At 36.2% G+C, this 12,500-nt stretch overlaps 1 protein-coding gene across 1 annotated transcript in view; it reads left to right on the top strand.

The window, feature by feature from the left end:
- LOC106876630 (growth hormone secretagogue receptor type 1) overlaps positions 1–12,500 on the top strand; it is a 34,512-nt gene that overhangs the window by 21,700 nt on the left and 312 nt on the right. Inside the window, exons 2-4 of the mRNA XM_014925244.3 lie at positions 7,172–7,604; positions 10,736–11,169; positions 12,127–12,500. The exon at positions 12,127–12,500 is cut by the window's right edge and continues 312 nt beyond it. Coding sequence (XP_014780730.2) covers positions 7,205–7,604; positions 10,736–11,169; positions 12,127–12,500 — 1,208 coding nt within the window. The 5' untranslated portion in view covers positions 7,172–7,204. The remainder of the gene's footprint in view (positions 1–7,171; positions 7,605–10,735; positions 11,170–12,126) is intronic.

Raw genomic sequence — 12,500 nt, 5'->3', positions numbered from 1 at the left:
TTTGACTGCGGCTATGCTGGAGCACCACCTTAATGGGTTTCAGTCTCGACCCCAGGACTTATTCTTTGTAAGCCTAGTACTTATTCTTTGTAAGCCTAGTACTTATTCTTTGTAAGCCTAGTACTTATTCTTTCAGACTCCTTTGCCGAACAGCGAAGTCACGGGGATGTAAACACACACACACACACACACACACACACACACACACACACACACACACACACACACACACACACACACATATATATATCATGGCACTCCGTCGGTTACGACGACGAGGATTCCAGTTGATCCGATCAATGGAACAGCAGCCTGCTCGTGAAATTAACGGACAAGTCTCTGAGTACTACACAGACACGTGTACCCTTAACGTAGTTCTCGGGCAGATTCACATTTTACCCCAGAAAAATAGTTAGGCAGTGATGTCCTCTGACTGGCCTGTACTTTTAACAAAAGTCTGGTAGAAATATATTATCCTGTGTTCTTCAGAGTTGTCACTTGCTGATGAAGCCCCAGCAGAAGATTAAAACTTTGATCCCAATTTTTCTGTTCACAAAGATAATACATATAAAGACAAGGGTTTTTACATGTAGCTATTATACACAATAGAGGCTAAAATCTATAGATATATTCTGCAGTACAATAATTCACTGAAATAAAACACTATGAACTCACAAGTAATACCTCAATTGAACCAACTGTCAACAATGTCTTATATGCAATTGTATTTTTATAATTCACTTAAGGCTTTAGTAATAGGGGACTTATTAGCGATATCTTGGCAATTTATCCGGTGCAGTAGCAATTCTGCTACTTCGTCACCCTTTATTTGGATTTAGCCAGAAGGCCTGCAGTTTTATGGGGAGGGGATTAGTCAATAATATCAACCTCAACACTAAGCTGTCAATTTATTTTATCTCTGGAGGGATGAATAGTAAATTTGGCTTCGTTACGATTTGAACTCAGAAGGTAAAGAGCCGGGACGAATGCGACAAAGCATGTTTTATGACGCTCTAACGATTCTGGCACCCCACCGTCTTATAATAAAGATGATGATGATGATGATGACGACGAGTTTTTGTTTGCCGCAGGGGCGTCGGATGAGGGGGATGATTTCTGACTTAGTAAAAGGCCAGTAAAATTTCGAGGTTTTGAGGGGTGGGGACGAACTAGTTCGATACCATCAACTCCAGTATTTAACTGGTACTTTATTCTATCGACGCTGGAGGGATGAATGTTACAATTTACTTCGGTGGAATTTGAATGATAAAGAACTTGTCATTTCATTTCTGTTTACCGAAACCCAAAACACCCAGCAACGACTACCATGAAATTCAAACGAATATAACAATTGCATGAGAGTGACTGACTGAAGAAGATTGAGATCGACGACGACGAAGTGAAATGGAATTTTCTTCTTCAGATTTGACAGTGTAATTAAAATAAGACTGATGTGTGAAATAGCTATTTCAGCTTAGCCTGAGGCAGCCGTGTGAGTTATTCATCAGGAGTGTTTCACTTGTGAAAGACCTTAACCTATACTATTAGCATATTACCGCAGGCCAATCAAAGAAAGTCTCTCTCATAGTGGGAAACAGAGAGAAAGAGAGAAAGAGAGAGAGAGAGAGAGAGTAAGGGAGAGAGAAAGAAAAAGAGAAGGAGAAAGAGAGATAAAACGATCAATTTACAAAGTGTATATTTCTTTAAATAGCCACCGAATCCTTATTTGACTAAGTTTGGTGGATAAGCTAGATTTAATAAAAAAAATCTGTTTCTATTCTGGTTAAAAACATGCATGTCCTCATGCATCAAATTTCCATCCTATATGTTTGTCTAGTTTTCTATTAGTTTAATAATAATATTGATGATTTCTTTTTCTTTTTTGTTGGCTACAAGGGTCCAAGGCATTGGTGGGGAGGGGTCATGAGAAAGGCAAAATGCAAAGGAGAACAACAAGCAAGAAACAATGGGATATTTGCCTCAAGTGAAGAAGTGAGATAAAGAACTACAGTATAAGCTTATTAATAAATAGATAATACGTATACAGTATAAGCATATTAATAAATAGACAATACACAGTAGGGTACAACAAAATAAGAAGTAGAAAGGAGTAACGAAAGAGGAAAGACAACAAAGGAAGATTGAGGGTATTCCACACACAATACCGGATTACTTTGACACAAAAGCAGATACCTTTTGGTGCTTACTGCCAGTCTACAGCCATCCATATAGTTATAGTATATTATATATCAAATTAATTGTACACTTGACATAAAATTTACTGTAGAGTAGCGCCATTTCCATTATAAACCTTTCCTTACACCTCAAGTGAGGCTTGAAGTAGTTTATTAGGTGTTGGCCTGAGAGGACAAGCTCAGCTTTCATATTTTTTTAAAGTACGTACTCTTCACGATTTCCTTCAGTTTGGCTGACAGGGAGAGAGAAAGTCGACCAAGTCTTCCATAAAAAAAGGTGAAGGTGATTCGCTTGATAACCGGGTCTGCCCTACCACGTAATACTAAATGTTCGACAGTTATCTATAGGCCAATAATACACGGACAAATAACGAATGATTAACGGACGGTTCGATCATTCTGCGTTCACCTTGATTAGGTTCGGTTTATTGGCGGCTCCAGTTGTTTAAGAGAACTTTCATGGAAGTATGAGAGAAAATATCTCCATACAAATGCCTATGCCTATAACTAAATTTGTTCTGCTTTAACGCTGTAGAAAGTTTCTGATAGAAAAAAAAAAGGAATCTGTACCGTTGTCAAACTGAATAAAAATAAATTTGTTATTGACATTGTTTCAGCTTATATATACATTTATATATTTTCGTTTAAAATTACTACATTGCGGCAATTTCGACATTTAAAATAACAAATGTATTACCATACATACATACATACATACATACATACGTACGTACGTACATACTCACATATATATATATTTGTATTACATACAAAGACACCACACGATGTACAGCAGCAATGACCTTTTAATCTCGATATTTTGCTGCAAATGGAACTTGATCTGGCATAGCTTTGGCTATTAAATATACTCCACCTTTGACTCTCGTTTGGGAATAATTTCCACAGATGCATTTGGTTAAGGAGTCTTGCCTTTATAACTTTTTCAGATTGTTCAAACACTAGCGTCTTCTTCTGGCGTTCCATTCTTGTATCGTTCGCTCATGTTGATTCAGATTCTTTTATGAAAACAGATGTTTCTGAAATTAAAGCAAAGCCTAAAGTTTGTAGTATATTTGGGAAATTGGGGAAATTTTGTTGTTAATTTTCTGTTTTTCTAGTTTATACAAAAATGGCTTGTTTGCTTCCGTTTCTATAAATTCTTTATTAAAAATGGCTTGTGTTCAATTGGTTTTGTGGATAAATGCGAGGTCCGTGCTTGTTTGTTTCCCTTCATTTGAATCATTCGCAAAATCCATCAAAATTAGAGATACAGTCTATGTATTATTAATAACAGTCTGTATACTATCGATACATCTCATGGCTTGGGCTGTACATTATATCATTAACACTGGTTACTATTCACTTAGCACAAATAATTTTTCAAACATTTTGTTGATTGCGCATTGTTCGCATAGTCAGTAGAAGCGACAAAATGACAATTCAGTTTTGATTTCAAATTAAATCCATACAACAGCATTTTGCTTTTGTCTCCTGTACATTTTTAGAGCAAGAAGAGTGCCTGGATACGTGTCAGAAATTCATTTTTAGTAGCTTGGTCAGTGAACAGGATGATCCCGGATGTATCTCAAACTGCATAAGTGGAAGTCTCTAAGATGCCGCACTTGTTTAGACATGTCGTTCCGAAACTTGATGTGATAATGCAGTGTGTCAGTGATATAAGCTCTGTAGATAGAAACCTCGGCGTGCACCTTGATCTCAGAGGCTATTATTAATGTTGTTAAGAAGTTCACCAACATATTTAACGAGTCAAGTTTATAAATCATAGAAGATGCAAGCTCAAATGTTTTTATGTTTCTAGCTATAACTCAAAGCATAGATACTAGCCTGAAGTTATATCTCTTGTAATAAACCTAACAATGTATTGCAGCATACCAATGTAACTTGAAGCCATTACACAATAATCCTAAAACACTTAGTAAATAATGTTGGTTTCAAATTTTGGGTCAAGGCCAGCAATTTCTGGGTTGGGGTAAATCGACTGGTGGTTATTTTATCGAGACTGAAAGGATAAACGGCAGAGTCGACCTCGGCGATATTTGAACTCAACGTGGAGTCGGAAAAAATGATGTTGAGCATTTTAGCCGACGCGGTATGGATCCTGCTAGCTCGCTTCTTCATACGTAGTAAGTTATAGTAGTTTTAAATTTTGGCACAAGACCAGGAATTTTGGGGGTTGGGGGAGTGGTAGTTAATTTATCGACCCCAAAAGGATGAAAGGCAAAGTCGTCCTCGACGGAGTTTGAACTCAGAACATAAAGACGGACGAAATGCTGTTAAGCATTTCATCCGGCGTTCTAACGATTCTGCCAACTTACAGCCTTATCTTTAGTAAATAACATTAGAAAGATTTTACAAAGCTTATCCTTAGCGGTGATCCTTTAACTGTGCTACTCATTGTTACAATAACTTACTGAAAGATAGTGGTCGTATCGATGGAATACATTACATTGAGAACAATACTAATACTCACAAACGCTAAAATAGGGGGACGAAATAGTATATGGTATGGGAGACGAAATAATGTATGGTATATATTATATGATTATACAATATACTCCTCCTTATAATTTAAACTTCGTAAACACCGTAAATCATCTTTGCTCTGTGGACTGCAGTTAATTTAAGATATTTAATGGATATTGATTTAAAGTGAGATATAAAATGAGTTTCGCCAAAGACTTTGCAGTATTTGTCTGTCATGTTAAGGTCCCTCTTGCTGATGATAGTGAAACAAATTGTCATATATACGAGGGTCGATTGAAAGTTCATTAAAAAATTTCGTCACAGGATATGTATATATATATATATATATATATATATATATATATATATATATATATATATATTCAGGTTCTTACAAATGTAGCACGCTAGTTAAGTCTTCAAATATATCTGGTGTAGAAAATCGCGTAACATTGATAATCGTAAAATCAACAGATTCATTACAATAGACAATTCTACTATGTTAATAGTGTCAGAAATTCTGATCTTTACTTCTTATAACAACTGTGGATTACACAATGGGGTTACAAAGCAACTTGAATTACAGAAGAACCTTTTTCGAATTGTAAGTCACAGCTACTTCTTTTACAATTTTAAACAAAAGTTTAGAATTGTTGAAATATTCAAACACTCCCAAGATTATTTATTTGACCAAAACACAACTGGTTAATACAGCTTATTTGCCACATAATGAGCTTATTATAACCAGAAAGATAGTTATATAATAAAGAATGAAACAAAACATTCATTTAATCATCAAGGATATCCGTTTTGTTTCCTTTAGTGTCTTTCTAACATATGAGACAGAAACCAGGGAAATAAAACGTTTTACATTAAAATAAATAAAATGAGGAAGACATCGTTCGTTGCATGTGTGACAATTGCGCTTATGAATTTTCAAACATTTATCTTGTTACCTAATAAAACCTAATTGTAATTATATATTATTACACTGCTGTTTTTAATTTAACCGCTTAAGCTTCTGACTAATGAAATATATACGTACGACTTTTTGTATAGGGTCTTTATAGCATTCAACAAACCACATACACAATGCACGTGCATTTTTCAGAAACAAACAACCTTATGAAAACTAACACACTTTTATACACACTTGTACGTACGTACACACACACACACACACACACACACACACACACACACACACACACACACACATATATATATATATATACACACGTATACATACATATATGGCTGTTTATCTATCTATCTATCTATCTATCTATCTATCTATCTATCTATCTATCTATCTATCTATCTATCTATCTATCTATCTCACAGAGGCAGAGACAAGAGATGTGAGTGCGTGTATATGTGTACATGTGTGTATTCATTTGGCTACATATCCCAGTGAATCATCTATCATTGTCTAATATACATTGTGCACAACAGGAATGTTCTATTTTCGCTCGTAATTAGGCATTCAACAAAACACACACAATTGAACGGGAAGCCGTCTGTCCACAAGAGACCAAGTAAAATATAGCTGAAGATTGTCCAACATGCTTACACGTTCATAAATTCCAGAATGTTTTTCTTCTTGTCTTCATCTCAAAAGACTTCCTTCTAAAATGAGCAAATGAAAACTGCTGGGAGTTCTTATTCACGAAAGCAAAATGTGTTCCTAAGTCGGAAGACGTATATAAGCGTATATGTCAGATGAATGTATGAATGTGTATTTTGTATATTTGTGTGTGCGCGCGCGCGCGTTTTTGTGTTTTATCTCTGTGTGTGTGCTTTGCGTGTGTGTGCTTGTAAGTGCTTTGTGTGTTTGTAAGTGGGTTTATTTATATATATTCCATTTCCCACCGCTCCATATAGAGACAGACAGAAACACGTCCACACACACGTGCACGTGCACCCACACGTTCACACACATTTTGTAAATTCATGTTTTAAAAAAATGTGGGAAAAATCACAATTTAAGGAAATTCTTCAGAGAAGTCAACGAGATTAGTTTTGTAGTAGTCATTGTTTTTTAAGTATTTGTGTGTGTGTGTGTGTGTGTGTGTGTGTGTGTGTGTGTGTGTGTGTGTGCAGCACACATATGTATGTGTGCGTGCACACACATACATACTACATATAGACACGAACTCATATCTACTTGTAAAGAAGTATTACTCATTCTTTTTCAATGACATTACAAAAGCAGACAGTAATCCAAATTATAAAAATAATTAATAAATATCGATTCGATCGATAATATCTGTTAAACCTTAGCGCAACGAGCTGGCAGAATCGTTAGCACGCCGGGCTGCAGATGTTGCTGTTATTTGCTTGAAATAATGTTTGGTTGCTCGTATCACCCAAACTCCCAAGACAATTGTTAGATATAACTTTTGCTTCAAGATTTATAAAAACGAATTAACTTCCCTATTTTCTTTCGTATCAATTAACGTAGTCTTTTTTCCCCTTCATCTCTTCAACAGGTTCATAGTGGATTCAGTGTTGATAACGTTAATATGGAATCGTTCATAACTTACGAAACCTCAATGGCTGCCATTCCTGCCAGCGAAAACGTAACAATGCCAGAGAGGACCCTGATATCTTGTTCCAACAACGACAGCGGTTATACGACAGCCAACTGCACTGAACAACAATCATACACCATTACACCGTTAGTAACACCTCTTTATATCAAACTCTACGTTGGTTTACTGAACGGGATCATATTTTCTCTTGGTGTCAGCGGTAATATATTCGTTATATTTATTGTACTCAGCGTGAAGGAGATGCGTACACACACCAACTTCTGTCTAATCAACCTCAGTTTCACCGACCTAATCTATCTACTTGTTTGCCAACCGGCCGCCGTTCTGGATTTTTACCAAGAAGAAAAGTGGACATTGGGAGAATTCATGTGTAAGTAGTTAACCTACGTAATAGTGATGGTAATGATGATGGTGATAATAATAATAATAATAATAATAATAATAATAATAATAATAATAATAATAATAATAATAATAATCCTTTCTGCTATTGGCACAAGGCCTGAAATTTTGCGGGAGGGGACTAGTCGATTACATTGACTCCAGTGTTTCACTGGTACTTATTTCATCTACAAAAAATATCCAGTTCAGAGATAAAGAAACAGCAGACAAAAGTTAGAGCAAACGTATAAATACTTAAGGATGAAAACAGACTATGACGCGCACAAATGAAGAAATGGTCGGGAAGGAATGATGAGATAAAACACTTAACACAAATGTAAAAAGTAATAAGTAAATAACATAGAAAGAAGTAAATATTAGGCAATAGGTATCAATATTCTGTCTTATTAATATGTTCAAGTTAGATTATTCTCAATGAGACTTTAACAGATACAAAACTGAAGTTATAAAGATAATTTTAAGAAGAATGGTGAAACGACTCATTAGGAAAAACCTAAAAGTAAAGCTTAAACAAAAGGGTTACAGAATGCCATGGTAAAGTGACGACAAGAAGACTCTTCACGTAGGATATGCCAATCTACACAGACAGGGAGATTATGGTAGATCAGTCGAACGTTGTTGTCAACGAGCACCAGAAAAGAAAATGCCTTCAAATCGAAGTAGCATTCTGAATCGATGATAATGTATTGTCCATATTGAAATATAGAAATCTAAATATAAAAGGTATGGAAATGAAGATGACTATAGAATTGACAATGTAATTCCAATAATGAAAATTGCACTGGGAATTACTAAAGCATGCAGACAAATATATAACAAAAACACTCGAGAAATTAAAAATATACACGACACACTGCAAATAGCTTGATTAGGAAGTGCATGCATATTACATCGAGTACTTTCAATGTAATAGAAAATACAGAACTAAAACAATACACTCTACATGCAAATAACCCACAGAACTGCGCTCGGTAATCCACAAAAGGGAAGCAATAAAAATAAAACAACTAAACAATAATAATAACAACGGCAATAAAACAAAACGAACAAATCACAACAACAATAATGATGATGATGATAATAATAATGCTCATTTCTGCTGTAGGCACAAAGCTTGGAATTTGAGGGAAGGGGCTAGTCGATCGCATGGAACCTTGTGCTCAACTGGTGCTTATTTTATCAACTCCGAGGGATTGAAAGGAAAAGTCTCTGAAACTAGTCTCTGGATGCTGGCTTTGCTGGGTGGAAGTGCTTGTTTCGACTTTGAAAACATAAGGACACAGAAAATGTGTCTAGTCTAACAAGAAATGGTGTTTCCTAGGGCTAAATAACAGTAGCATTATAACATTACCTTACCTTGTCGCTGTTATTTAAAAAGAAAAACTGTAAACGTTCGAAGGGAGATAATTTCTTGAGATTGAGAAACATGATTATCATCGATTGCAAAGTGAACCTTAGATAACTGTTATTAGTTAAAACTATAAATGCTATTATAGTATACACCTTATATCGTTAATAATACATACATATATGTATATACATTAAATATATATATATATATTTCAAATACATACATTATACATTAGATACATATATGATATACGCGTGTATACAACTGATATCGGTATACATCTGATATAGACCAGATGCATAGTTTGCTAGACCATACGCAAGATGTTTTGCGAGACATCACGAGAGTAGATGGCCGTTGGCTAACAAAGAGTTCGTCCGTCTTTCAATAGGTCTTGTTTTTTATGTTCTGCAGAGCATGCACAACACTTCCTCACTTGGAAAGCCAGGTTAGGGAAATGGTTTGGTTACTGACCACCCACCCATAAAACATGTAGTACTGGGTTACAGCGTATCAATAACAGGATTTTCCTGATCTAACCTAGAAACGCTTCAGTACTGCCAGCGGCAAATTTAGCAAGCAGATCAAAATTGAACATTTTTGTCCTGCATGTTACATCCAAAGAAGATAGCGTTTGCGGTAAACTTCGAACGATTTTTTTTCACAACAGCAGTATTTTACAAACACTTCTTTCTCGTACTTGCCATCAGGATTGTAGATCAGTTGTGATTCATAGGTGTGAATTCCTCTAACGTAGGCGCTTTCTCACTCTCCACCACACATGCATGCATGCTTGTACAAATATCTGTGTGCTTGTGTGTGCGTGTGTTTGTGCGTGTGTTTTGCGTTTGCGCGCGCGCGCGCGCATGTGCGTGCGTGTGTATGTGAGAAAGAGAGAGAGACAGAGAGATAGAGAGAGAGGAAGAGACACGTCATCAGAATTTCAAGTCATGTTCGTGACTGCTGAGCAAAATGACATCGTCTCGTTACAGTATAGGACTGAGATGTGGACATTGTATATAAAATACATCGCATGACTAGCGACATATTTGATTTGATGAGAAATATTATTAACCACGCAGTTGGTCATTTTAGAATAAAACAAAAGTAATCTTTGTAACTTAATTTTGGAAGCTATCTTTAAAGTTTGTGACAGTCCATCACAGGATGACTCATATTTGCCTGCTGAGTGGACTGGAACAATGTGAAATGAAGTGTTTGGCTCAAGTGTTTGCCAGTTCCAGGAATCGAAACCACAATCAATGAGGTTGCTGCTTTGTGTTTATCTGACCTAGTAGAAATAGCAGTCAAAATTTCAAGTTGCATATTTGTAAAAATAAAGAAAAGACTCACTTTTTACAATATACTACATACGCAATGTCTGAAAATAAAGGACAAGGGATTCATGGTTGGTGTACAATATGTGATACTATATATTTAATGACGTATAGCGTGTTTGTATGGTGATGTATATCATTAATTATTAAAGATATATGCCATCAAAATCTGTAATAAATCTATATAACGTATGTGTTATGATGTATCTAAATGGAAATTAACAACAATACATAACTCTCATATTGGCTTTTGGTACAAAATGCAAAGCTTGTTTACATCGGTAGCGGCGAGACAAATTCCCTTCACTACAAGCACTGGGAGTTATATGCACATCCATTTATGTTCATACGTGGACACATTTACTCATATAATTCAATGTTATCAACGTCTTTATTTGTCTTATATTGCAGGCAGGTTTGTGTACTTCCTGGAAAACCTGAGCACCAGTACAACCATCTTAACTATCATAGCCATCAGCTTGGAGCGATATTTTGCAATCTGTCATCCATTATTAAACTACAGCATGTTCAGCGGCTCCCGGGTCACAAAAGTGATTTTGGCAATATGGTTATTGGCTGCCTTAGTGTGTTTTCCTTTCCTGCTGACTTCAGAGCTGAAAGAATCGTCATTCCATGATGGCAGTGAAGGATATATCTGCATTAATGACATCCATTTGATATGGCAGCATATCTATCTATGGGTGATTCTTTTGCTGTTCTTTATTCTCCCACTTTTCCTGCTGATTATTCTCTATCTACGAATCATCTGCACCTTGCTCAGTCAGACTCTTCAGGGAGCAGCCGACACTAGAAAGAATTGTGCTTCGATGAAGTCACGGAAGCAGGTATATTGGTCTTTGACCAAGACTTTGATTAACTTTCTTTGATTTTTACTTATTTTATATCTCACAGGTAAAAGCAATTGCTAAATTTATATTCCATTTTCTGTGTGACATTAGTGAAATTGTTAATTGTAAACATTTCATTATCAAGAGAACATCTATTCAACTAATTCGGGAAATTCTTTTTTAACTAACTTAGCAAATAGTAAATTGTCTCTAATTTTGCAAAAACAGAATAAAGAAAGCTATCTTTGAGACTGCTTTGCCAATGACATGTAGAATGTTATACGGAAGACCGAATTAATTCGTATTTCTGTGCTATACGACAGCTACTAGAAGCCCAATCCTTTAGACTACCCCAATCCATAAGACTAATACCTTTTTTTTTTCTTCCTCCTAACATGCTTATCTATTCTGAATAGGCCGCCTACACTTTTTTCTGCAAAATAGGGATAGCTTATCCTGTTCAGGCCATATTATTAGCATTATCCTGCGTTTGAGAATTTAAAATCATTTCTTTAACTTTCTAAGACATCTCAACGCTTCTAAAAGCAAACTTCGTTTGTTTGTTTACGTTCATCGTAATTTGAATATAACGTATGATAGCGTCTCATAAAGCGAGATTTCTATACATCTCAAGTTTTCAAAAAAAATTGTGGTGGGGCAGTTTAGCTTAATCGGTCTAGAACACCGTGACGCGTTATCACGGAGGTGTGAGTTCGTGTCTCATAGCTGGCCGCCTACACGTTTTTCTGCAAAATAGGGGTATCGTATCCTGTTCAGGCTATATTATTAGCATTGCCCTGCGTTTGAGAATTTAAAATCACTTCTATAACTTTATAAATTGTTTGATAGGAATAATGATGATGACGATGACGAGGACGACGAAAACGAATGGTGGTGGTGGGAGTGAGAATGATAATTTCAAGGTTTATACATCTATTTTAAACTCTTTTGCAGGTCGTCTACATACTGGCCACCGTGGTTACCATGTTCTTTCTCTGCCTGGTGCCATTGCGGATCCTGATTCTGTGGAAGATCTACGCTCCTTATGAACAACATAAGTCTTTGCCGTTCGTGTCGTACCTCAACATCCTGCATACGGTTCGACTGCTAACATACTTCAACAGTGCCTGTAACCCTATCATCTATAACCTGATTTCCACCAAATTCCGAGCAGCTTCCATGTCAGTGCTCCGCAGGTGTCGGAGCAAAGACCAGTATATGAGCTCCAACACAAATCGTTTGGGACGGATCGGAAAAAAGGGGCTTTGTGGCACGAACCAGGACAAAGCTTGCGGTGGTTGCGCCAAGGGTGGGCATCGCATTGGAGG

The sequence above is a fragment of the Octopus bimaculoides genome, chromosome 14, assembly GCF_046866305.1.
Source record: "Octopus bimaculoides isolate indiv1 chromosome 14, ASM4686630v1, whole genome shotgun sequence".
In the NCBI taxonomy this organism is placed as follows: domain Eukaryota; kingdom Metazoa; phylum Mollusca; class Cephalopoda; order Octopoda; family Octopodidae; genus Octopus; species Octopus bimaculoides.
The sequence above is the reverse complement of the archived record's forward strand: the minus strand, read 5'-3'. Positions and strand labels throughout refer to the sequence as shown.